Genomic DNA, 26,885 nt, shown 5'->3' on the forward strand with positions numbered 1-26,885 from the left:
ATGTATGTCAGACAATCAAAATAACATAGCCACAAAGATTATTAAAAAAATTTATTAACAGGAATGAAACAAAAGCTGTAAACGGGAGCCAGCAAAAATAAGTTGCTTGTAATGCTGAGTCCTCCAGCTTGTTTGAATGCACTGAACAATTAATTCTTTGTCGCTTGGCGGCAGTAAAGGCCCATATAAGAAGATGCCAAAGAAGAGTCTGAGGAAGAGCTTAGGGCAGGGACAGGGAGAGATTAGGGCTGAGTCAGGCTTAAAGTTTAGGTCAAATACCACAAATGCAGTTGTGATGTGTCTGCTGTAGTAGTGTTAACTCCCAAGAGGCATATTTAAAGTACTCCAAAGGGCAGCATATACATCTTATTTAAATTAGATTTTTAAATCAGTTTTGGTCCCACATTGAAGTTAAGTATTATCAGCTTTTTTTATTTTCAAGACAGCACAATGCAAGGCTCTCCTGCCCTGTGGGGAAGAGGCAATGATGGGAGCGTGAAGAAAATTGCTTATTTTCTACTTCAGGGAGCTCCCTGTAGCTTCTAGGGCTGGGATCCCAGAGCACTGGTCCTTGGCAAGCTCAGCACTAGAGAAAATCCCCCTCCCTCTTCCCTTAACCTCAGCATGTGTGAGCTGCACAGCCCAGTAAGAACAGCTGGAGGAGACACCAGGCAAGCATGAAAATGGGGAATTTTACAGGTTTCTGCATGTTTCTTGGCAATGCTTGAGTAGCTTTCAGAGCCTCCTTGTGTTCTGTTGCTACTTGCAAAGAAATCTTAAGGGAGGACTTGCTGAGCTGGGTGTGGGTCCTGCCTGCCATGCCAAGATTTAAGTCAGATGGCTCAAAGACCTATTTCTTCCTAAAAAGCTGTTTAGGAAAAAAAATGCTGTGTCTGCAGCAGGTTTACTTTAGGATCCTCTTTTATACTGCTGTTATGTTGGACCCACTTTAAGCAGTAGCTGCTCATTTTACAGCCCTGAGGAGCCCCCACCTGCCTGAATCCCACATGGGAGCTGCAGATGGTCCTTGTGTGGGGCAGGAACGTGGTGCTGGAGCTGCTGCTCTGGCAAAACGAGGGACAGGGGTGTCCGAACCCACCCTGAGAGCTGCTGCTTGGCTTAGGTTGGTTTATTTTCAAGTTGGCCCATTTAGGGCAATGCAGGGAGGTTCAGTACAGTGGGCACCTGGCATCGCACATGAAATTTTCAAAGAAGAAAATTACCAAAGGACAAACGCTTGATCCAAATTCAAATTTGTACTTAGAAGTGCAGCTTTTCAAAAAAAAAAAAAGTCAAATGCCTGACACAGACCAAAGGGTGAGGAGTCCATTGAAGAGAGCTGGCAGAGCATCTGAAAGCTGTGAAATCGATGGCGCCAGCAGCCCCCCAGCTGTCTTCAGTGAACAGAAAGAGCTGTCCCGAGAGAACTTTGAAGATATCAAAGCATTGTTGCAGTCTAAAAATGCTATCACACTTACATGAAGTTAGTTAGAATAAGCTGCAATACATCAGATTTCTTCTCAAAGTACCAGAAACGGCGGCAGTAAGAGAACCAAAGCCTTCACCGAACAGATAAACGTTCAGGAACCTCTGTACAACGGACGGGTCAGCAGGAGCTCACTCAACAGACAGCGAAGCTCTTGTCTTCAGCAGGGAAGGGGAGAAACCTTCATTGTGGAGGCGTGTTAAACCACAGGAAAACGGACAGACATACGTAAGCAACCACAAAAACCGTTGACTTGAAAACAAGTCTGGTGTGCCCCAGGCCAGGGCTCCCAACAGCTGAATTCCAGGTACATGAGGAAAGAAAAAGGGAATTTGGGACTTTTTCCTACCCAGACGTTTGGTGGGGAGATGGCGTTTGTTCCCCTTGGTCACGACTGTTAAAGAAGCCTTGTAATGCCGCGATGCTGGGACACCAGCCCCCCCAAAACCCCCTGGGGCCCAGTGGCTGTGAGGGGGGAGCTGGCGGTGCCGAGGGACGCGCCGGGGGCTCAGGGAGCAGCGCCACACACGGCCCCGGCCCAGAGACCTCGTTTTGCTGCTGCTTCCATTCCCCACGTCTCGGTTCAGCTTTCCAGCAGACACGGACAGGACAGACAGACAGACAGACATGCACACACTGGCCACGAAGAGAGCGTGCGGCACACAGACACGGGGCGTGAGTCTCTGTACAGACACACCGAGCGTGTTAGGACCGGCAGCAGCCCGAGCCTCTCACTTCTTTCTTCACGTAGTCATGGAGCTTGAATTTGGGCTCGTTGGGCAGCTTCATGGACCTGTGCTTCAGCTCCCTGCAGGAGGGGAAAACCATGACCGTCCTGCCTGTGCTGCCTGGCCCCGCTCAGCTGAGCTCAGCTTGGGCTCATGGGTTACTAAACCTCCCCCTGATGAGAGATTTTGTATCTTGGGTGAGTCTCTTCTCCCAAGTAACAATAGGATGAGAAGAGATGGCTTCAAGCTGTGCCAGGGGAGGTTGAGGTTGGATCTGGGGAACAATTTCTTCTCCAAAGGGCTGTGGGGCATTGGAACAGGCTGCCCAGGGCAGTGGTGGAGTCACCATCCCTGGAGGGGCTGGACAGACAGAGATGAGATTCTCAGGGACATGGGGTAGTGCCAGGGGTGGGTTATGGTTGGACTCCATGATCTTGAGGGTCTCTTCCAACCAGAATGATTCTGTGAACCTATGGCAAGTCCTTGCCAGCACAGGAGCTGCAGGTAGGGGCACAAGAAACAGAAAGGTGTGGGACAGTGCAAGACGCGTCCGCTGCACCAGTCACTTACTTTGCGATGGCTGTGAATGCTAAGTCAACGTTGAGGCCACTTTTGGCGCTGGTCTCCATGAAGGGCACTCCATACTCCTGCGGGACAAGAGACAGAAATGTCACCCAGGGTGTCCCTGGGGCCTGGTGTCACCACAGGAGCTCACACCCTGCCCTGGCACGGGAGCTCTGCCGCGGGGGCAAGAAGAGCTGAGCAGGGGTTCACAGCTCAGGTGTTTCTTACACAGCTTCAGATAAAATTTTTGAGGGCAAAGAACTAGAAAACATTAGCGGGACCTTAGAGGAAGAAGAGTAGATGAGGAGGAAGAGGAGAGCAAGACAAGGGAAGAAAAGTAAAGTGCTCCCAGGCGGATTTTTGGTCAGACTGGTCTCCAGTTACCCACTTAACTGGTGCACATCACTCAGTACAGGTTGTATGTGCACATCCCTGGTCAGAGCACATAACAGCTGATTCCACTGCAGCAGACAGACGCATCACATACCTTGGCTAATTTTTCTCCATCTTCCCTTTTCACCACTCTGTCCTGGGCTGAATCCACCTGCCGACAGGAACAGTGAAGAGCAATCTGGGGTGATCTGGGAGGTCGGCAACCCCCACCTCCCCTACACCTTCCCGGCTCCCCAGCCCACAGCTCCATCGCGGGGCCTCAGGGGAGGAAGAGGAGGCTCTGGCAAAGCCATGGGGCCAAGCTCACCTTGTTTCCTAGTAACATGAGGACCACATCTTGCTGTGCGTATTCATGGATCTCTGTCAGCCAAGCCTGGAGGGAGACAGCCAGGCAGAGGGTGAGAAACAGCTCCGGGAGGAGGAGGAGGAGGATAGGGGCTGCCCGGGTCCTGGACATCGCACACCCTCCATGGGAAATGGTACCGTCCCCAAGCGATGCTGTGGGGCTTCACTTGGGCACAGGGTGGAGGTGGCTGGGGCTTCGAAGCAAAATATAAAGCCCAGCTCAGAGCCTGGGCTGTGCAGGGCAGGAGACGATTCCTAGGTGAAGAGCTGCCGCCTTCCCCGCGGCTCAGCAGGACAAATTGGCCAGTGACCCTGGGGACACCTTGTCCCACGGAGCCCTGCAGATGGGCGGGTGTCCTGGGTTGTCACTGAGGCCCCAGGACCCGCTGTGCCCAGGACCCTGCTTCGCCTGCTGACCAATTCCCATGGGATAGAGCAGCCTGCCAGCCCTGCTGACCACTTCGTCTGAGCACAGCCCCTGTGGGATCTTAACCCAAATTCCCCCCTGGTTGGGACATTAAGACTAAACCTCCTTTTGGATGACAAAGCCGAGGGTTTGCTCGGGGACGTGCCTCATGCCATGTCTTGTGTGTACCAAGCATGCTGAACCTGCCTCCCTGCACCACGGGCTGCTTTCCCTGCCCTCTAATCCAGCCTAATCTAATCAAACCTGCCCTAATTCCCTGTAATCCCTGACCCCGCGGGGCGAGCGGCCGCTTGCTGCCTGCCAGGTGAGCAGTGCTGCCACAGCCCCTGCCCCATGCTGTGCCCACGGCAATGCCAGGCAAGCCCTGCTCCAGCACCATCAATCCCCCGCCAGCCAGGGAAATGGGGAATGATTCGGGATCAGAGCGGGAGCCCAATGCACACGGACACAGCACCAGGACTCTGTGACATCCTGGCTGGGCTCAGGGTGCTCAGCTCCACAGATGGGCTGGTCCAAGGGAGGCTCCCTCACCCTGACAAACTCTTGGGCTGCCTTCTGGCACCACTCCCCCTCCATCTCTCTTTCCAGCACTTTGCAATTGTCCTGGGTGCTCGTTCCTCCTTGCCAGGGCCATGTGTGCCCCATGGATGTCCCTCTGCAGCCGTCCCTCCCGTGTCCCCATGGGGACAGGAGAGCTGACGCTGCAGATGGGGCTGCGTTACCCAGCAGAGCAAAATCTCCAAGCGATTCTCCATCTCATTGCAGGGCTGCTGACAAAAGGATGCTCCAGAGCAGGGACAGCCCCAGGCACCCAGGGCCAGGGGAATTGGGGGGGCAGGACCCCCCAGAGCCAGTGTGGTGGATCACAGCCCCCCTGCTCCCCACGCCAGGGTGTTCATGCCAACATGGCCCCCACAGCGCCGTCAAATAGGGTGTTTTTGTGGGCGCACAGCCTGCTTGCCGCAGATACACACCGTGTACTGCGAGTCCAGGACACGAGCAATTACATCCTGTTCATTCAGGGCTAATTGCTCCTGGGTTCACTGTGCTTTGCTGGCGTGGGTGGCCCCCAGCAGCCACCTGGGTCTGGGGGTTGAGGGGACATGGGGCCCAGGTCCTCCTGCCCCCCACAGCAGCAATCCCACAGGCAGCATTTCCCTCCCTGCTCCCACAGCGGGGCCCTTGCCCCTGCCCGGGTTTGGCATCGAGGCAGGTGGGGGCAACACGACCCCCAGGTCCGACCCACCAGGGCTTGGAGGTGCAGGGGGGTGAGGGAGCCCCTCGCTCAGTTTTGCCTGTGCTCATTTACCAGAGCAAGTTCTCAGAATGTTAATTTGCTGGGAAAGTGAATCCATCACCCCTTTTATTTGCTAGGAAAGGGAAAACCTCTGTGTGTCCCCTGGTGTCCTCGCAGCAGGTCCACCATCAGACAGGCGCTCGGCGTCACCCGCAGCCCTTGCAGCATCGCTCATGGTTCTCACCTCCAACCCACATCCCCTGCAGCACAGACCCCTCGGGCCGACCCGCAGCCGCGACCCAGCGCAGCGCACACAGGACCCACGGTTCTGCCGTACCTGGATGTTGTCAAATGACGCTTTGTTGGTGACATCGTAGAGCAGGAGCAGGGCTGTGGAGAGAGGGACGGTGCGTTAGTGCGGGTGCCGTGGTGCCAGGCAGGCGCACGGCCAAGCAGAGCCCACGGCTTGGAGGTCCCTGAGTCCCCAAGGCACCATGTTACCGAGACAGCACCCACCCCGCAGCCTGTCATGTAACAGCATCACAGACATCCCTGCTGTGAAATATAAAACAACAGGCTCCAAAGTAACAAGCAATAGGATGAGAGGAAACAGCCTCAAGTTGCACCAGGGGAGGTTGAGGTTGGATCTTGGGAACAATTTCTTCCCCAAAGGGCTGTTGGGCATTGGAACAGGCTGCCCAGGGCAGTGGTGGAGTCACCATCCCTGGAGGGTTGAACAGATGGAGATGAGGTTCTCAGGGACACGGTGCAGTGCCAGAGTTAGGTTAGGATTAGACTCAATGATCTTAAAGGTCCTTCCCTACCAAAATGATCCTGTGATTCTGCACTTAAGCCCATCCCTTAGACACGCACTGTTTGCACTTTGACACACAGAGGCTCCTCCATCCTTGGCAGCTGCTTCCTACAGGGAAACTGCTCCGGTGATTCCTGATCCACCCACCCCAGAGCTGTGGGTCGGGGCCCTGCAGAACAGAGGGATGGGCTTTGGGGTTCTCCCCCTGAGAAGCGGTTCTTACCATGGGCGTCCCGGTAATAGGCATGGGTGACACTGCGGAACCGCTCCTGCCCAGCCGTGTCCCAGATCTGGAAGGCAGATGAGAGGCGGGGGGTCAGCCACAACCTGCTGCCACGCAGGCTGAGACCCCCACCCTGCAGCAAAGCCCCTGGCACAGCGTGAGCCCAGGAACCTGCTTCAGCCTTCTGCTTCTAGGGACAGTAAATAGGAAAAATGACAAGTGCAATAAATATTGAAGCAACACTTCCCCGCTCTGCAGTGCATGGAGACGATGGTGCGTGGCAAAGGGCTCCCGACATGTCCCTTAATGAGAAAATCCATCCAGCAGATGGATGCGTGGGGACGTACTAATTTAATTTATCAGTTTTTAATGCAGCAATACGTTTGCAGAGTGCCACGCTGCTGTCGGGGGAAGATCAGCGCTAATGTTGTTACTGAGCTCTAGGCAAAGGGCTCAGAGAAATGGTCAGGTGTTGGGGGGCTGGAGCAGCCGAATGGGCTCGTAACACCGTCCCAGGCAAAGATTAGGTTGGGGGAACCACTTCTGGGGTGCTCCTCTGCCGAGGGGCTTTGCACAGCCCCAAACACCTGGCGGGGGCAATGGAGCTGCTGTGGGGCTGTGGGAACATACCTGCAGCTTCACCTTCACCCCGTCCACTGTCAGCACCTTGTTCTGAAAGAAAGGGGGAAAAAGAGGTGGGGAACAAAGAGTTAATAAAACCCAAGCCTAATGATCCAGCACTCCCAGTGGAAGGAGCAGAGAAGAGATTAATCTCCCCGCTCAATCCACAGAAATTAGCACAGTAATCAGTAGGAGGTGATGAAAACATTGCCAGAGAATGGTGCACCAGCACGATGGGACAGCCACTCCGGTGATTCCTGATTTAAATCCCATTTCTCTGCCCCAGGTCACCTCCTGGCACTGGTCACACCACCAGCTCCAGTACCACCAAACCCCCAGGCAAATGGTGACGTACACGTGCCAAGGGCCATCTCTGCACGTTCTACATCGCTCAGCACCAGGCACTGGCTGGGGCTCTGCATCGCCCATTTGATGTTTTTCATTAGGTCTGAAGGAGCATCTCGGCTCCCGCACATCCACGCTCACCAAATAGCAATGGTATGGACAGGAGGAGAGGGCAGGAGCGAGCCAGAGCGCTAAATTTACCCAGTCTGCTAAAGCAGGCGCAGGGGAGACGATCGCGGTTTATAAATACCTTCAAAGGCAGTGACTGAGATGAGGGAGCGGAGTGATTCACAGCCCGGGAGCGGTAAAAATAGGCAGCCGGGCAGGGGAACCAAAAAGGGCTGAAGGAGCTGGTCGCGGGCTCAGGACGGCTCACTTTGCTGTATGCATTGGCCCAGGGAGCCTCAACCTAGGACAAGGAACCGGGGCTGCTGAAGGCTTGAAGGGCTCAAAGCCGAGGGTCCCCCTGCCACGAGGTGCCCCCCAGCCCCAATGCCTCCACACACGGTGCTGAGAAAATCCGAGCAGAGGAGCTGTGTCTTTGCTGTCATACCAGCAGCCGGAGAATCACACTGCCAGGTGCCCATTCTGTGGGGGAGATGGGGCAGGTTTCTCTTCTGCAGAAGATCCAGTTTCCATGATGTTTGCTCTCCAAAAGTCCAGCTCCTACCACCAGCCCCGTCTCAGTGCCGCAGCAGAGGCACCGGCACATCCCGCACGACTGGGAGCCCCGCGCTCTGCACCAGCACAATGCTCATCCAAACACCATCCTCAGCCGGTGGCACCAGCTGCCGATGCCACCTGCCATGGACTGCGCTAAGGACACTGTGTCGGGAGCTGCGGAAAGGAAAACACTCTGTGCTGCCCCAATGGCCCCGGCTGCTCCGGATCTCGCACAGGCACCACCAGCCCTAGGGGACGAGGACACTTGGTGTGATGGGACACTTGGATGATGACAAGGGACGATAACAGGAGCCTCATAACAAAATATGCACCAAACCAGTGCCCTTCTCTGCATAGCCACCATCAATGCCAGCTTGGAGAAGAACAGGTGCTGAGGGACAGCTGTGCCCGGGGACACAGACACATCCCCAGTGTGACCAGTGAACACCAGCGGGAGGGAGGGTGGACACAGCTCTGGCCCTGAGCAGGGACCAGCCAGCCAAAGCCACCACAAACCACCTGGTGAGCAGCCAAAAAAGCTGAAGCTCCGGCGCTGCACCTCCTGCATCAACCTCTCCTTCAGGAGCTTAATTAAAACCAAAACTGGCAGCAGCAGGATTCACACTAATTACCACTGGCCTACATTTTAGGAGGGGGAAAAGCTTAAATCTAATTAAAGTCTGTAAGTGGACCCAGGTGCTGCTGGGACTGGGCTGGGGAAAAAAATGGATTCCCTGGGGTTTCGGTGTGACACAACCACATTTCAGGGCGAGTATTTGCAGAGATGCACCTGCGGGCAGAAAACACAGAGCCATCCAGAGCAGCAGCTCCTGCCTGCAGCCCTGCCTGCATCCCTGCCCGCCCCCGAGCACAGGGCAGCTGCAAATTGGGGGTGAAGAAGCCGAGCAGAAGGTGGGAGGAGCAGTGGGGGAGAAAAAGTCTTCCCCCCTACCACGGCTAATAGACTTTCCAGCTTCCAATTATTATTATTTTTTCCAGTTCAATTCCACACTCGCAGCCCTTCGAAGGCACAGCTGGGGGGTGTAATGACTAATAAGCATCCAAAGACAAAAGACGACGTGTGTCAATGCACTGAGATAGGAAATGCGCTGCCAGGCCTGGGCTCAATGAGTGGGGGCTGTGCTGCTCAGGGCTTGTTCTTGCCTAGTTTAATAGAACAGAGGTGATGCTCACAGCAGGAGCAACAGGAAAGCCGAACCCGCAACTCAGTTCTGTTGTTACCCTTCGCAATTTCTGTTTTTATGTGTCCTTTTTCATGGGTCTTTGGCAATGTTATTAAAATACCTCCTAGCAGGGGCTGCAGTGGAATGCCTGGAGTGCCTTTGTTGGAGGAACATGATGCTCGTAAGTTAAATAATCCTCAGGACCTCAGATAAATAAAGTTGGAACCTTGCAGATGCAGGAAAAATTAAATTACCAAGTGCAGATGGTCCTCAATTAAGAGCAGCGTTATCAACGCACCAGCGGCCCCGTCGGCTGCAGCCCCAGCACAATCCCATCCCAGCGACACGGCATGAGCAGCAATGACAATGTGTTGCTCCCCAAAACATGCACCCCATGATGGATGATGCTCCCACCCAAACCAAGGTGCCCCGGTGCTGCTTTCGGGTCTGTTGGTCTCTGGGGTCCCCACAGTGCTGGTGAAACACGCTGGGAGCCAGCAGAACATCCCAGCCCACCTGGACACCTGAGCCTGTGGCGGTGACGGCTGCACCATAAGCCAGGGTCAGCAACTGCATGACAAACCAGCCGCTTCCCACCTTTTCCACACATTAGCTCATTAATTAAAGCCTTAAAAATTAAATTGGATATGTGGATTAACTCCCTGCATCCCACTTTGTCATCACCATCTCCATTATCAGTGTGCTTTGGGGGCAGCCCCTGCGGCCGACCTGGGAGGAGCTCCTGCAAAAAGGGGAAAAAATGGCGCTATAGAACGTACATGAGCCTGACCGAAGGCGGCTGGGCCACCGGCTGTGTTAATTAGCGGCGGTAACGGCTCTGCTGCAGGACCGACGGCGCAGCTGCCCAGCAAACCTTGTTAGGGCTGCAACATCACGCACTGGCAGGGCTGGGGGCGCTGCAGGTCCCCGTCACTGCTTGGGAAGGCAGGGGACTGGGTGACAGCTTGGGGCACCCTTTATTTCGATGAAGGCAGGAGGAACCCAGCAGCACAGCAGGGTGAGGGGACACTGGGGGACCCCAGCCCCTGCCAAGGCACGACCTGGATCCCAGTTGCCACTCAGCAAAACCTGGGGAGCCCCCACCTCCGCAAGCACCAACGCTGCTGTGCCGAGAGGAGCTGGGATGTGGTTGTGACGGAGCCAGAGCAGCCAGACAAGTAAACGCCACCTCCAAAAGCAGCTGCAAAAATAGACTAAGGATCAATATGGAAATCTGCCCAAAACACCAGGACACTGCATTAAATTTGCTCATTAAAACGCTGAAGTTTTCCCACATGCGCGCGTGCCGCTGCCAGTGAGCTGGTCCTGGCAGCTCAGCATCTCCTGCAGCCACCGCAGCCCGAGCGGGGACGGGGACAGCCCAGCCCTGGGCCAAGGTCAGGGCTTGGATGGCAGTCCCTCCGCTTTGCTCCCTCAGTACAAGCAGTTCTCTAAAAACCCGGCCTCTCAAAACTAAATCAGCCAAACAAAGCTATTTGCTTGAAGCCTGGGAGATTCGTTTCATTGGGATCCAGCACTCGCTTTCCTAGTGCAGCCATAAATTAGAAAATATGAGCCGCTCTAGAGGAGGAGGAGGAAGGTCCCCTCTGCTTCTCTCCTTTGGTGCTTTTGCTCCGAGATGCTGCAGGGCCCGCTCTCAGCACAGGTTTTGCACCACGTGTCGCTCCATAGATGCCTCCAGGTTGAGCCCCCAGCAGGTTTCGGCTCTGCCTGCCCACCATGGAGCTCCGCAGCCGGCACGATGCTGTGGGCACATGGTTGTGCCTGAGGCTGGTGTAGCAAATGCGACCTCAAGAGAAAAGCTGCCCCAGAGCTTCCATTTGAAAAACTGCCCTGGAAGGAGCTGGTTTAAAACATCCCATTATTTCTGCTGGGGGTAATGAACAGGAAGAGAGTGGGCGGCCGATACCGTGCAGGGATACGCGCTTCCGAAATCGAGATCTGTTCAGCAACCAGGAACAAGTATTGAAATTTCAGCCATTCAGAGACGGTGAGCAGACACCAAAGCAATACGAGCAGTGCTGAGCTCTTATCTCAACTCTGTGCAAGTGTCCACAGCTGTAACTGCCCATCGCCGGGTCACGGGCAGCACACGTCCCTCCCGGACACACTGCTGTCACAGCCGGGCCACACAGCACCTCGGCGGAGAACCCAGCCAGCCACCAGCCCCAGCTGGGCAAAACAGTTCAGAAGCACCATCCTTGCAAGAGAGGGCAGGGAACAGCCTGATGCTGGAGCCCATCAAAGAGCAGGGAGGGACACAGAGAGACACGGGGATGCAGTCCCCACAGACGCGCCGGGTCCCTCTGGAGGATGCCCAGACACTGGGAAACATCTTCAATGATCCTCCTCATCCTCCTCTTCCTCAGCTACGGAGCAGTTACTCCTGGGCACACCCTGGACAGCCAGCACACCCCTCCAACACCTCATCCCATTAATCTGCTCGGAGAGAAAACCCAACCATTCATCTCCCAGGGCTGGTGATGAATTTCGTCGGCAGCACCGTGTGTTTGCACTCTGCAGCTAAAAATAGAAACTTCTGTCTTTTTTTTTCCCCAGAGGACCAGCACACCCCGGCCTGCAGCAGGGATGCTCCAGGGCCACAACCCATCCGCACTGCCAAGATCCTTTCGGAAACCACAACGTGTCAGCGCTCGGTGCTCTGTTCCACAGCAAACTCTGCAACAAGCAGATTAACGGGGCACCTTGAGCAGACGATGCTTCTGATCCGCTCTGCCGCCAGAGCCACCCCCTCACCTCTTGCCTCCTTCTTTGGGGATCACCCCGACACGTCCCCTCTCCCCTGCACACCGGGTCCTGGCCAGAGCACAACCTGCCGCACACACAGGAGAGAAGCCACAAGCTCTGTCCTATAGCAATGTCCCTGATGTGGTGTCACCCCCTGTGTGCCCTGCAGAGCCCCTGCCCACACCTCACAGCACCCACCAAACACCCCGGGGTGTCCACAGCAACAGCCTTTGCCATGAGCCACATACGCTGCATTAAAGCACAATTAACATCTCCCTGGCTGCCAGCCCCCCACGAGATAAGAGTCAAGGCTCTTGTGAGAGCAGACACACAGAAGAATTAGTGACTTATCGTCTCCTATTCACATCAGTCTGCACATAAAAGGTTTTTCTGGCAAGAAGTACAGAATCTTGTCTTAGGGAGAGATTAGGGCTAAGAGGATCTGGTTAGGATCATCCATTTTAAAATAAAGTCATGCTCTGCTTCTCAGCATCCTGCAGGCAGCCGGCTCCTAGTGCTGGTGGCCTGGGGGAAAGGAGCGGGATGGGGTGGGTGAGGTGTCCCGCCCCCAGCCAGGCTGCTCCATCTGAGCCAGGATGATCGTGGGGACTGTCGCTCAAAAGAGGCACAAACAGTCAAGATTCAGACTCACAGAATCATTTTGGTTGGAAAAGACCCACCAGACCATCAAGTCCAACCATTCCCCCACCCCTGGCACTACCCCATGTCCCTGAGAACCTCATCTCCGCGTCTGCTCAACCCCTTCAGAGATGGTGACTGCACCACTGCCCTGGGCAGCCTGTTCCAATGCCCGACAGCCCTTTGGGGAAGAAATTGTTCCTAAGATCCAACCTCAACCTCCACTGGTGCAACTTATTGATGCTTTTAAGCTCAACAGGGCTGCTCAGGCTCATCCCAACAGGCAGGAGACACGGCCATGGGAGGTTTCCAGATGTCCCCATACCCATGGGCAGCCAGGGAAACTGGGTTTTACACCCTTCAAAATCCACAGGACAGGACCTGCTGCAGCCGCCCCAGAGCCCAGAGCCAGTGACCCAAAAGCCAAGTCAGCAGAACAGCTGCGCATCCCTGTGGTTCCCCGTGCACGCCGGGTCCTGGCAGGGATGGAACCCCCGGTGTGCGGCAGCTCCCCCGTCACCCCGGGCTGCATCACTCACCCCTTCCATCTCTTCTTTTTCTTTTTTTTTCTATTTTATAATAGAGGAGATATTTTAAAAAATATCTGTGCTCACTTCCAAACCAGGCAGCCTTGGAAACAAAAGGGGGCAGAGATGGCTCACGCAGATCAGTGCCAATACTGAGAATAAGTAACGTGGCGCTCAACATATTTATCTTCATTTTCTTCATCAAGGACATAGTGAGCTGCAAAGCAGAACAGGAATCTCTACAGAGCGCTCATCGCGATACCATTTCTCATTTACAGCAAACACAGCGGCTGTGGATGCCGCGAGAATGAAAAATGGGTCATCAATTGCTGTTATACATGGAATTGTTTACTCTGCTCTGAGGGGGGGATAAAGCCTTGCATCAGTTTTCCTGTCAAAGCAGCCAGTCCCTGTGTCAGAAGTGGCCTACCCCAGTCTGAATTAAATGATAATTTGGTTTCTGAGCTGCAAAACCAGCCTCTGGGCAGCCCCATCTGCTCGCACTACAATCCTGGCTACAAAACTCAGCCTTCCTGAGGGCAGCTGGGTCGCTTGGCCTGGAGGAAGATGCTGCTGACAAAGGCTCCGGACACCCTGGTGCGCGCAATTAGCTGTACCTGCAACTAGCTGTACCTGCAACTGTGCCAGAGGCACAGCCAGGCTGCTTCATATGGGAGGGCTGGCACATAAAGGGATGGAAACTTGCCCAAAGTTTCACAGAAGACTTTGCAATCCAATTAAAAAACAAAAAAAAAATTAGGTCTGAATATCCAGCAGCAAACATCCCAGCAGCAGCTGGCAGCAACAGAGCATCTTCTGCAGATGACATGGCAAACGGCATTATTAAAAGCACTTCTCATCCCTAAAAAAAACCACCAACCAAACAAAAAAAAACAAAACCCAAAGACCTGACAAATGAATCTGTAGCTTTTTATCACATACACACACAAACATCCTTCACCCGCAGATAAGGCAGACAGCTCTTGAAAGTCATGTTCTTGCAAAGCAGCAGAACTGAGCCCAGCTGAATCCTTCAAAGGATTCAGGGAAAAGAGAGTGATTGAACCACTATAATGAGATTTCCTGAAGTCTCCACAAGTCCATTAAGCCGCTGGGACTGGTTCTGCCCCAGCCTGCTCAGAGCAACCCCAGCTACTCCAAACAAGAGCTGGTCCCTCAGCATCCCACCAAAATGAGCCGCAAGCCCCCACAGCACCTGCATCCCTGCAGGTTTTGGGGTGACAGGCTGCGGGCTGGCAGGGCATGGCGGGGCTGGGAACACAGGGTGGACCGTGCTGCTGCAAGACTCAGGCGCTTGCAAACCTGTTTAGCAAAGAAAACTGGACCAAAACCCACCTGCACTCACCGTGACTTTTTTGTTGCACCAGGGACACCCCTTGAAAAGCCAAACCGCAGCCATTAGCTCAGGCTGGAGAGACCGGGTCTGCAGGAAAGGATTCCAACCTCTGCACCAACCCGTGGGGCTGATCCCCGTGAGTCAGTGCCCCCGCGCTGCACCGCTCCCCGCTGCTCCCCCAGCCGTGCCCCACGGGGCTGCCAGGAGCAACGTGACCTCACGTGTGTATTATTCAGGAGGGAAAAACACATCTGTCACGCACTAACGCTTGCTCGGGAACAAAGTTATTTTAGGCATTGTCAAGAACTTCTCACATTAATTCATGCACGTTTAGAAGCGCACATGTTAACGTATTTAAGAAAGTTCAGGCTGAGCTGCAATCCCACCTGCTGATCCCTGCTCGAGACACCTCACCGAGCTGTGGCTCAAAGGGGCACGGCTGCACCCCCATCACTGCGGGACCCGGCTTTGCAGGTTCACCTCCTCGTTCCCAACTAAACCAAGCTCTCTGGGTTTGCTCTCGGAGGTTTGTCAGCGCCACAGCATGCAAGACCACTGCTGGCACCGCTCTTTGACTTTTGTGCACATCCCGCATGCCGGAGCTGGGCGGTGCTGCAGGAGCTGGTCCCTTTGGGAAAACCACGGCAGGCACAGAGCCCAGGCCTGGGAGCGCTTGTCCCTTGCGGCAGATCACACACGGCACAGCGGGCTCGCCCCTGGAAAGCCATATCCCCACCAGCCCGGCAGAGCCGCCAGCCCTTCCTGGAGGCTGGTGCTGCTCAGGTCTGTGTGGGCTGGCTGGCGGCATCACCAAAACCTGCGCTGAGCGCTAAAAATTGATGCTGAGAGTAGCAACAATTCCCTGGCATTTCCACCGAGGCGTGTGGCAAACCGGGCGATGCTGAAAGCGGTGAGACCGCCGGGGCTCTGCAGCTGGTGAGGCAGGAGGGGGGGCACCCGGTCACACAGGGGAAACAATGCCATCCCCCTGTAACCACAAACTTCCCTGCGGCTCCCGAGAGCCAAGTGTGCTTAACACTGGGGAAAAAAATAATAAAACAAATTAAAGCCCAACCATCTGGGCTGCACAGGCAGTGGGAAGGGCTCCCAGCACACCCAGCAAAGAGACTGGACTGACCTGCATGCCCCGGGGCACCAAGTCCCTGCTGCAAGATGGATGCTCATTCAGGGACCAATGCTCCCAACAAGGAGATGCCCAGACAGGGTCTTCGATTCAAACTCCCCCACAACGAGACTGGGCTGAATTACTCATCCAGCCCCATAGTCGTGTTCTTCTTAGTCACCAGCTCTGAGGAAGCATCAAGGCACGAAGGTGCTGCTGGACCCGTTGCCATCAAGCAGCACGGGGGAAGCAAACCCCAGCAATTTGGACCAAATTCAGCATCGCTGACCAAACGGATGAGCAAGGTCCTGAGCAGCAGGGTCTGTGATCCCTGGGGTGGCTGGAGGCCCATGGACACCTCCAGCAACCTCCTGCGCTTACCTTTGGGGAAAAAAGAAATCATTAACAAGGACTGTTTCAAGGTTGGGAGCAAAAGGCACAGCAGTGCCAATGCCAACAGCTCTCGCTGGTGGGAATGGTACCGCGAGCTGGGGTTGGTTCAGTTTCGTTATCACTGACGAGGAGCAGCAGGACCCACCACACCTCCTCTGCCCCCCATGCCTATTGCACCGCGGGTCCATATGGCACATGGCGGCGGTTTGGCAGCTCTTGGCTAATAACCACATTAATGCCATCAAACAGCCACGTCGGACAAGGCGTTCGCCGGGCGGGCGAGTGGGGGTGGCTACGCGGTTGCCGTGACGACGCCTGCGCAAGCAAAGCTGGAAAAGCCAAAGGCTCCGTATGCCCAGCATGTCACCAGGCGCGGGGACATCGCAGTGGGGCCAGGGGGAGGAAACAGCCTAAGACGGGCTGGGTGAATGAGGGCTGATGAGGTCCCGGCTCACCACGGTAGCTTTGTGGCATCCGACCCTGGCAGGTTCAGCTGTGTGGATGCAGCTGGGCACGGCTCCTCACCACTCTTTCTTTTCAATAAATTAAACATTAAAATCCCACACAAAATGAAACAAAACCTGTCTAGATGTTCACAACAGGACCAGTTGCATCCTCAGAAAAATGCTGCCGGTCTCATGGCCTTTCCTGCGGGCTGAGCTGCCTGCAGCAGTGCCCACCCCAGACCCACCGTGTCCGTCACACCAACATCATCCCCAGGCTGAAGCTCCAAAGCATCATCGAGACCCCCGGACACTCATCAGGCTTCTCCTCACCCTGGGACAGCCATGGACCAGGGCACTGAGCATCACCCTTTAAAGCTGTAGGAGCACAACCTCCCAACGCATATAAGTTACGACCAGGGAGAAATATTTTTTCCAGTGCAGGCATAAAGAAGAAATATTTGCTGTTGCTTTTGAGAGGTTCTGCAATCCTTCAAGGCAACGGCTCGGTGCTTAGCCAGGATTAAATATGATGTATGCCCCCGTTAGACAAACAAAGCAGCAGGAGTGACCCCGCTGCGTGTAGATTCCTTGCCGGGGGAGCAGCAGCGGCTTGGTGGCTCTGGGGACAGCAGCACCGTGGTGTCACTGCTGGGGCCGGGAGCCATACAGTGCAGCTGAGCAGCATCCTGGCTCTGCCGCGAGCACGCGATGGCCCGGCACAGCGCCGCAGGAATCCCACAGCTCCCTATGCTTCTCCCACCACCCTCCTCCTTAGGGCCGCCCCTGCTCACCCCATCCATCACCCACACTCAGGTCAACGCCACCAACAAAATACTTTGTTTCCGAGGGTTCTGCAGGTGAATAAACCCTCGGTCCCTGAACTCCCCATTGCCACAGGAACCAGTATGTGTGTCCCCATCACCAGCCAAGGATGAGTGGACAACTGCTCAGACACACACCATGCTGTGGCTCCTTCCCCTGTAAACAGGGTTGCGATTCACTTGGAAAGGATTGTTTGGATTGTTTTCTCCTTTTTAAAAAAAATTATTTTTCTTTCCCCAAAGGGGGAAATTTTGTGCCAGACACAAGGAGGAAAGTGGTTCTTTGGGAAAGCAGCGAGGGTTCGGGGGTACCCAAGGGGCTAAGCAAGGTGAGAGCCATGGGGCAGGGATGCCCCGAAATGCCCCCAGCAGGGGGATGGCAGTGGAGGTGGCACAGGGGGGCAGAGCCACCCCAAACCCCCCATCCCCGCAGCTCAGCCACCTCCCCTCTGCTTTCAAAGAAAAACCCAGCTCTACACAGCTGAATTCAATACTTCATCACAAATAAAAGATGAAAGTGAAATTAAGCCAAATGTATTCCATTAAATATTCAAGCCATTTAGACTGACTCTAGACCCATTTAAATGTTTTATTGGCCATAAAACGCTCCCTTGCAGGCCCCGGCACCAGGAACAGACCCAGCGTAACACCTGGGAGACACCTGTGTCCCCTCACGAGCATCCCCAAAAAACCCCATGGCCCCAGCACTCGCTGTCAGCTGAAATGGATGCAATGTGTCACACCTGGATTAAACACACAACCTGTTCTGGGTTGCATTTCCCAGGCACCACAGGGGTGGGAGAGCCCCCAGGTACCTTCACATCACCCTGAAAAATGGTGAAGAGTTTTCTTAACCAGGTTCTGCGTCTTGAGGCTGCTCCAGCCACTCATTTAAAGAGCAACTCAAGCACTTCTCAGATCTGAAGACATTAATCTTATCTCTTTTTGCTTTCCCCAAGGCAGGAGTTGAGCCTGTTGTCCGCTGGGAGTACTGCCAGCACACGGGTGTTTGCAGTTTACCGGTGTGCTGCAGAACTGGAGCACACCAAGGAGGGTTTATTATTTTTCCAACGCAGGAGCCAAAGAAACATGAATAAAATACTAGCAGCTGTGAGAAAGCGGGTGCAGCCACCACGGGTGCTGCTCGCAGCATCTCTTGGCAACTGAGCCCCTGCATGCAAATGACGGGCTACAAAGCTCGGTCCTTCTGCAAGGAGGAGAGCAGCAGCTGAAAGCAAAGCAGGGCTCTGTTTCCCAGGAAAAATGGCTATTTTCTCCCCTGAGAGCTTGTCCTGGGAGCGGGAAACAGCAACCAGCAGCAGCTGCGGAGAACCTCTTGTCCTAAGAGTCAGAATGGACATAAATCGATCAAATGAAGGCGTGTTTTGGCTAACGGAGCCTAGCCTCCCTGCGCCAGCTCCTGGGACCTGCCTCACCTGCTGCCGCATTCGGGCAGCACTGGGTCCCTATGGCACCTGGTCCCTATGGCATCTCATCTGCCCCGAAACCAGGCAGAAGGGATGGGAAGCACCGCAGGAAAGCTCCTCTGGGCAAATTTAGCCCGGCTTTCCTTAGCAGTGAGAAACGCAAAAGTATGAAATCAGCTGCTGGCTTCTATTAAAATTCATACGGCGATAGGAGATGCCGAACCAGCCAATTTCAGACAAAGAGCTGCTGGCAATGCAGACCCGAGGCAAGCACACCAGCATCCCTGCCCGTCCTGCCGTGCCACATGGCAAAGCGTGTGAACCGGAGAGACTGAACACTCCGCTCGGTGCCCAGAGCCCCTTCCCTCCAATGGTCAGGGCTAATTCTGTGCAGAAAGACATGCTGGAATTAATTTATTTCTGTTTCTTTCTTCTGGCCTAAGCAGATCCCCTCCCACTTTTTCCAGATTGATCCCTCAGACAATTAGCGCCGCTGACGCTCAGTGCCAGCTGCCCAGATCAGAGCCAGCCCTCAGCTTCCACATGGCTCTGGGTGGCACCGACCCTTCCCCAGCATCGCGCTGGGCAGGGATGCGGGGGCATCCAGACCTCCTCCCTCAAGCACACAAACACCCAGGACCAGACTTGCCAAATCCAGACCCTGGCCAGCGTTAGTTTGCACACCCTGCACAACCAGAATGAAGCTTTTTCTGTCCCTCCCGCCGAGGGAGGCAGCAGGCAGGCAGCAGCTGCTGTTCTGCCAATGGAAGGTGCACACACACACACGCTAAGAAAAATAAACAGAGATGCAACAAATCTCTTATGCAAAAAAAAAAAAAAAGAAAAAAAAGAAATTATACACCGCTGATTGCGCGCTCAGAGCAGCGCTGGGCTGACTGTAATTAAGAGTCCTTAGCGCTCAGGGTCACAAGCGACAGCTTTGATTTCCAGCGCCCAGCAGCCGTCGCAGTGGCAGATCAACTGCGGCATGGCCAGGGCTGGAGCAGAGAGCAGGGCCAGGGGCTCAGCCATGCTGGGGGGCTGTGGATCCCTGCAGGGTGACAACCAGCATAAACCCCTCCTGGTGCAAATCGGGGGACACCAGAGCCCAAACTTCAGGGGAAACAGCCCCTGTGCCCAGTGCCTGTTCAGGAAGCCCAAAGCTGCGCTGAAGCAGCGGGGCTGGCTCCCTCCTCCTCCTCCTGCAGCATGAGGATGCTGGTTTGGTCCCTCTGCTTGGGGCAGCAAGAGAGGGGTGACACTGCTACACACCTTGGTATAACAAAGACAACCCACCCTGCTCTGAACTCCACCAGAAAAAAGCACTTCCTAAGAGTTTCGTCCCACTGATTAATGCAGAAACCACCTCCCTGCTAATGCAAAGAAACTCATTAGCACCTCTGCCCAGGGAAAAAAGGCTCAGCTTTTTTTTTTTTTCTTTGATGTTCTTCTTCTTTCAGGTCAAATTAGAACAAGAATCTTAACTCGCCTGACCCTGCAAGGCTCAGGACAGAGCACCAGCCATCAGGCTGTTGGTCCCCAACATCAGAGGGACACGGACCTGTGGGAGCGAGGCCAGAGGAGGCCACAAAGATAATGTGAAGGCTGGAGCAGCTGCTATGGGATGGGCTGAGAGATTTGGGGTGTTCAGCCTGGAGAAGGCTCTGGGGAGACCTTAGAGCAGTGCCAGTACCTAAAGAGACCTACAAGAAACTGGATAGGGACCTATGACAAGGGTGGGTAGTGACAGGACAAGTGACAATGGCTTTAAACTGAAAGAGGGTGGGTTTAGATCAGATCTAAGGAAGAAATTACTTCCCCTGAGGGTGATGAGAGCCTGGCCCAGGTTGGCCAGAGAGGTGGTGGATGAACCATCCCTGGAGGCATCCCAGGCCAGGCTGGACGGGGCTCTGAGCAACCTGAGCTGGTGAAGATGTCCCTGCTCATGGCAGGGGTGGCACTGGGGGAGCCGGGAAGGTCCCTTCAACCTGAACCCTTCTGTGATTCCATGATCATCAAGGAGGGGCACACGCAGCTCCCTTTGGTTTCTCGCCTTTGCAAGATGTTCCTCCTGTCGGTGTTACAACGAGCCAGCAGTGCCGTTGGCTGCGCAGTTTTCCTTTCTGTCGAGGTTTCTGCTGCGCTCCCAAAATTACAGCAAAAAGCGGCTCCCTCAGTAGCACCGAGAAAAACGGGATTCACACCTCTGAGCGACAAACCTGCTCTTTTCCAGGAGACTCTTCCCCCTGCAACTCCTAACGTAGGAAGTTAGAAAAGCACAACCCGTCCCTGAGGATCTGCAGGGACAGAGCTGTCCCCAGGCAGAGGGACCTGCTGGGACCCCCCACCCTCAGTGACTGGGAGGAGGAGGAAGATCTTGTGCCGCAGCTCAGCACAGCCCCGGCCATACCACAGCTCATGAGAGGGAATAATTAAGCCCCTCATTATCTAGCGATGCCTGGACACCCCAAAGGTGGCACCTGTGAACAAGACACCGCAGGCAGAGGGGGGTTTGCCCCCTCAGAAGGGGGCTGCTGTGTTCCAAGGAGCTAAAGACACTCCCCCAGTAGAGCCAATGGTCAAAGGAAGAAAAGCCAAAGGACTCAGCACCTCCAAAGCCAGAAGCCCAGAGGTACCATTTTGATGTATGTTTTTCATACTATGATCATCTTTATTTCCTTAGAATAAGTGGTTTATTTTCCAAATATATCTAGATCAACATCCTTCTTTGTTTAAGAGATGATGATAAACACAATGCCAGAGGCTTTCCCCAACATAAAACAGTAGGAGGGAAAAAACCTAGGGGGCCATTAGGAATTGTAATGCCAGATTAATTTCAAATGGATTTCTATTTATTTACATTTGCTCAGGCCTACACAGTCCATAGCTTTGCACATCTAATGGTCTGACATCCTCAAAAACAAGCGGCTGATCCAGGAGCCCACTGAGACCAGCAGATGGACTGGGACAGGAGGAGGAGGAGAGCGGCTGGGGGGACATGGGGGCTGCCCCCCAACGCGGCTCCGTCCCATCCCAGGGCAGAGATCAGTCAGCACGGAGAGGAGCAGAGAGTCCCGAGAACACTGCAGCTCCGTCCCGAACGTCCGCAGCCCTCACCCCAGCCCCCGGCAGCTCCCGGCCCCCCCGGCTGAGCAAGGTCGTCCGTGCACAGGAGCACAGCTGTCGCACGCCCCGGCCTTGGGGACGGCCCTGCAGTCACCACAAGGCTCAACGACTGCCACAAACCCCGCTGAGAAAGCCCCAAACACCGAAATAACGCCCCATGCTTGCTATGGGCTGAGCTGAACTCGGGAAAAACCCAGCGACCACCTTCCCCAGCCACAACCATCCGCGGTCACAACCAGCCCCGCTTGCTTCACTCAGAAAACCCCATGTCAAACTGCAGGATTAAAGAGAAAAGGAGCCACGACGTGACAGTTTCATTCTTAGATAGAAGCAAATTAAAACCCAGGCGCGTTCTCGCAGCACAAGCCTCCAGCGTTACCACCCCGGGGCTTCATCTGCACCATGATGCAAACGGCGAGAGGGGCACAATTACACAACACCTGCGAACGGGGTTATCTTAATGGAAACGGAGATGTGCAATAAAAATAACTATTTCCATGCCCCCCCAAATTATGAGTGCCTTACAAAGATGATAATAAGGAGTTTCAGGGCATATACATGATCTTCCCTGCTGTATAATCCACTCATTTCAAACCTATGTAGCTCTAGTAGCTCTATTACAGAAGTAAATTAACCCTAATTTGGTTGCTTCTTAGTAGCAGTCATTTTAGTGCTCTAATCAATAAGCGACATGATTTTATGACTGCCCTCGGTATCAATCATTGCAATAGGTAATAAAACACTTTTCATTTTAAGAATACCTGAAATACCATGTAATTACCTTTGTATAAAATTATGGACTCAAATTTACCCGCTTCACCAAGACGCTGGTGCAGCTCCAGCGTCGCTCTGCACAAAAAGTGGGGAAGGACATCACTTTATTTCTTAAGGCTTTCTGTGCCATCCCTCATCTCTTCCCCTAGTTGCTGTACCACCAAGTTATTGTTCACACCCTGGCAAAATAGCAGGTTACAGGGGACACTCATCTCCCAGAAATCCTCCAGGAAAGGGGAAGATCCAAGGTCTGCTGAGAACGGGCAATTGGGAAGATGCAACACCGGCACATGGCATCACCACCAGCTCTTCACTGCATCCATCCATCACCACCATGGCACCAAGACGTTCTCGCCTGGCAAAGGATGCTCTGTCCACCCCTTCTGCCCCTCGTTCCCCACATTGTCCCCTCTGTCCTCGCTGGTGCTGCACAGCCCTGACATGCTGCCCTCAGGCTCTCCCGGCACTGGGATGCTCTGGTCACTGCCAATAAAACAGTTGCTCTCTGAGAGCTCAGACACCCCTCAGCACAACGTATCCCCCTGGCAGAGGGAGCAGGGTCACCCCAGTTCCGCACCCCCACCTTGGCACCCCAAAGCTGTGCTCAGGAGGCATTTCCAGGGGATTCTGGTTTAGGTCAGTTTTGGTTTGGTTGTTGGGGTTTATTTTGTTTGTGTGTGTAGGCTTCGTTTGTTTTGTTTTAAAACACAACAAATTCTTAAAAACATTGAAACCAACTTAGGGAAATATTTTCCCTGGGCAAATATTTGCCCCAGCACTACCTGTCCCAGGACCTGGTGCAGAGGACGCACTTGCCTATCCTCATGCAAAGCCCTAACAACGAGGCCACAGCACTGCCGCCACCACCACTAGAAAGCTGCCCAGCGCTGAGGCACCCAGCTGGAGCTGGCACGGGTCAGGATGACTGCGTTTAAGCTGTTGGAACAGCATTTTGTGACTCCACTGCAAAAGCTGTCACTCACCTGCCAGCGGCAGGGGCCAAGGACCCCCCAGCACTTACCCTGAAGTCGATCCCAACCGTGGAAATGAAGCTGCCGGCAAGGAAAGCGCCGTCTTTGAACCGCACCAGCAGGCAGGTTTTGCCGACCCCCGAGTCGCCCACCAGCATAACCTGGGAGGGAGCGAGGGGGGAGGTTAGACACCGTGTTTTGGGAAGGAAGCCCCAGCACAGCTGTCACCCATCCCCATCCCAAAGCCCCGTCCTGGGAGCGAGCAGCAGATCCCGTATGCTTGAAGGGAAAAAAAACACATCCAAAAGCAGTCCTCAAACCCAGGGGAGAGAGGACCCACAGCAGGATTATTCCCCACCCTGCACCACACATGTCCCTGAGCACTGGGCAAACTGCAGACACCTTCTCCTGACCAAGACTTAACAGATCCCCCGTGGGGGCACAAACACCCCTTGAAAACCCAGAGGTGCTGTCTAGGCGAGGCAGGCTGTGACCCGATGCTGCAGGGTCCCCCTGCACCCAGAGCACCCACAAAACACCTGCGATGCACAGGGCTTTCTGGGAGGGTGACACTTTCTGGGAAGGAGAATTCAGGGAGGCACAAACACCAGCCCCGGGGTGCACTCTGCCTTCTGCAAGCAAACTCCTTCAGTAGGATGAGCACAGCCCCATGGCTGCCCTCCCAGTCCTCAGGGGATGCCAAGGGAGAAGCTCCCGGTGCCGCCTGCCTCAGTTTCCCCACCCAGCAGCAACCCTGGGGTGCAGATGGGACAGGCACCCTCCCTGCCACAAAGAAACCATAGCAGAGCAGAAGCTGCTCCCAAACACAGCTCCCCAAAGCCTCTGTTCAAACCACAGCCCCTCCTGAGCCCTCCACCCTACCCGGGGCCACCGATCCCGCTCCCCTCAGCAGGACAACAGCTTCCCACCCTCAAGACATCCCAGAGCACATAGCTGAGCTGCGGTAGCAGCTTCTGCACCCGCATGGTCTGCCCGGCTTCACGCTGACATGGCAGGGCTCCCTCTCTCTCAAAAGCACTGCCATTAGCCCGTGACTGAATTTAAATGGTTTTAAGGCTGGTGCTGCCCTGGGTCACACCGAACCCACACAGGAGCCATCAGGATCAGCAAATGCCACCAGCTCTCTGCAGCTCAGCCTCCCAGAGGCGGCAGCAGCCCTGGCCATGGCTGTGACTGGGTTTTGGGCAGGGGGGCACTGCCAGGGAGGGGCAGCCAGGATCCAGCCGCGGCGCTCCATGGCTCACGGCACAGAGCCCCATGCCGGCTCTCCCATGGGAGCACACGCACTGAGCAGCAGCACAGCAGGCTTAGGGGAGCCAGCGAGCCCACGGACGTATCTGTGCGAAGCCAAGCGAAAGGGGAAAACCAAATCATTTACAGTACAAAACAGCAGTATTGATTTTTTTAAACTCTCCAGAGCTCTGTTCTAGAGCAAGGGGAGCTGTAAAGGCAGCTTCTCCCTGCCCGGCAGCCCTTGAGCCTCAGCTGGGGCACACGGCAGCACCCAGGGCCAGGCTCACATCACGGGCTCAGTCAGGATCAGGCCCAGTGCCCGGGACTTGCACTTGGCCAGCGCCTCTGGCAGAGCTCGGGAACCTCAGAAGAACGGTAAGGCAAAGATTAATAAACCAGGTTTATGCTGAATACAAAGCAATTTCTCTCTGCCATTGGCTAAACCATTAGCAGAAGTTTTGGCTTCCCAGCACGTTTGGGTTTATCTGAGACTTTATCAGGCTCATCCTCACACCATGGGGACAATCCCAGAGGACAATCCCATCCTGAGAAGGGACAGATGAGCGCAAAGAGCCAAGGACCAGCACGACCACAGAGGTGGCTCCATTTTAGGGAAGCTGTTGAACCGTTACTGCAGCCGCATCAGGACCAACCACCAAAGAAATCCACTTCTTCAACACCCCTCACCTCCTACTCCATGTCCCAAATCTTAACAACAGGATGGGCATGACAATTGCCACAGGCACCAAGCACTCCGACACAGTGCGCTAAGGTTGTACTTGCCACAGCAAACACCGTCTTCTCAAAGCTTAATCCCCCGTGCCCGGTTACAACGATCTGTGTTAGAAACGCAGTCAGTTGGGTCATGCTGAACTGCAGCCTCAGCCACAATTGCTAAGCCAGCTCCAAGCTGGGCTTGCAGCAGGTCCCATGATGGAGGGGGGTGCAAATACGTTTGATCTGTGACTCGCTCATGAGAATCTGAAGTGGTGAGAAGCCATCTGAGCCCTTAAAAGAGAGCACAATCTGGAGATGTTTCAACAGCAGCCAGAGCAGATTCGATGCGACTCAAGAAATATTGTCACCCGCTTCACAACCACATTTTTTACGTTGTTAAAGAGGAACCAGGAGGTTACTCATCTGACCGAAAGCCTTTTGTCATCACTCTCAAAAGTTCTGCGGGAGCAGCCCTGCTGCCCAGGGCTCTGCAGGTGCTGCCCCACACCGAGCCCGGTCCCGGCTGCTCCGGGAGCCCCGTCGGGGCAGTCTCAGGACCAGAGCCCCAAACCGGGAGGCAGCAGAAGCAGAGGAGTGGGATACAGGGCTGGAATGGGGAGATGAGGGGCTGAGATGGGGATGATGCCGGGACTGAGATGCAGGAATGCTCGCCCTCTCCTGATCCCCGGGAACTTCTCCGGGCGGCCGCGGGAAGGCTGCACCCGGACCCGCACCGACGGACCCCGCACCGACGGACCCCGCACCGACGGACCCCGCACCGACGGACCCCGCACCGACGGACCCCGCCTCCTCCGCCCCGCTCTCCTCTGCCCCGCACCTTGAAGGCGAGGTCGTAGAACTCTCCGCTGCTGCTCAGCGAGGGCCGCCCTGCCGCCGCGCCGCCGTTGCGGGGCAGCTCCGGGGCTGCGGGCGCGGAACCCCGCGGGGCGGCGGCGGCGGCAGCACGGCCGGGCCCCGGGGCGGCGGGGGGCAGCGCGGCGGAGGGCGCGGCGCCGCCGCCCTTGCTACGAGCCGCTTTCTTCCGCGACATCCCGGGGCCGCGGCGCCGCGCCGGGCGCTGGGGGCGGGGGGGGGGCGCGGACTCTACCGGCCGCGGCCGCCGCCGCCCCCCCAGGCCCGGCCCGGCCCGGCCCCGCCGCCAATGGCAGCGCCGCGGGGGCGGGGGGGGGCCGGCCCGCGGCCTCTCGCTCCGCCCCGGTACCGGCGGACACGGGGGGGCAGCTGCGCGCGCACGTGGGGGCTGCGACACGTGCGGGAGGGGAACGGCGGGGGCGGTTTGCACGGGGAGCAGCGTTGGGGGGGCTCACAAGGCCCCCTGGGGGGATTTGCAGCCGTGCCCGGGGCCCCCCGAGTCTGCAGCCCCGTAGTGAGCAGTGACGGGAGGGACGGGGGTTGCAGAGTGGGGTTGGGGTGCAGCTCCCCAGGCAGGTTTGGGGTCGCCTGCTCCAGGTTTGCCACTGTTGAGGCACAGAGCGGGAGGCTCACTCGAG

At 55.4% G+C, this 26,885-nt stretch overlaps 1 protein-coding gene across 1 annotated transcript; it reads right to left on the reverse strand.

Annotated features, from left to right (window-relative positions):
• Nucleotides 1-36: 36 nt before the first annotated feature.
• On the reverse strand, nt 37-26,459 carry RAB26 (RAB26, member RAS oncogene family). Its single transcript, XM_065031218.1, has 9 exons — nt 26,213-26,459; nt 23,454-23,564; nt 6,848-6,889; nt 6,218-6,284; nt 5,518-5,570; nt 3,479-3,544; nt 3,266-3,322; nt 2,785-2,861; nt 37-2,294 (listed from the first exon to the last, which is right to left on the reverse strand). The coding sequence occupies exons 1-9, from the start codon at nt 26,423-26,425 to the stop codon at nt 2,192-2,194; spliced, it is 789 nt and encodes a 262-aa protein (XP_064887290.1). The 5' UTR covers nt 26,426-26,459; the 3' UTR covers nt 37-2,191.
• Between the last annotated feature and the right edge of the window lie 426 nt (nt 26,460-26,885).

This window comes from Columba livia, chromosome 15, assembly GCF_036013475.1.
Source record: "Columba livia isolate bColLiv1 breed racing homer chromosome 15, bColLiv1.pat.W.v2, whole genome shotgun sequence".
Taxonomy (NCBI): Eukaryota; Metazoa; Chordata; class Aves; order Columbiformes; family Columbidae; genus Columba; species Columba livia.

Bases quoted from the DNA above. Each gene is read 5' to 3' on its own strand.
- RAB26 (XM_065031218.1), bottom strand. From the start codon at position 26,425: ATGTCGCGGAAGAAAGCGGCTCGTAGCAAGGGCGGCGGCGCCGCGCCC. The intron at 6,285-6,847 runs GTATGTTCCCAC...TCTGCCTTCCAG, and splicing joins GGGTGAAGGTGAAGCTGCAG to ATCTGGGACACGGCTGGGCA. The intron at 3,545-5,517 runs GTACGGCAGAAC...GTCTCCCTCCAG, and splicing joins CGTCATTTGACAACATCCAG to GCTTGGCTGACAGAGATCCA.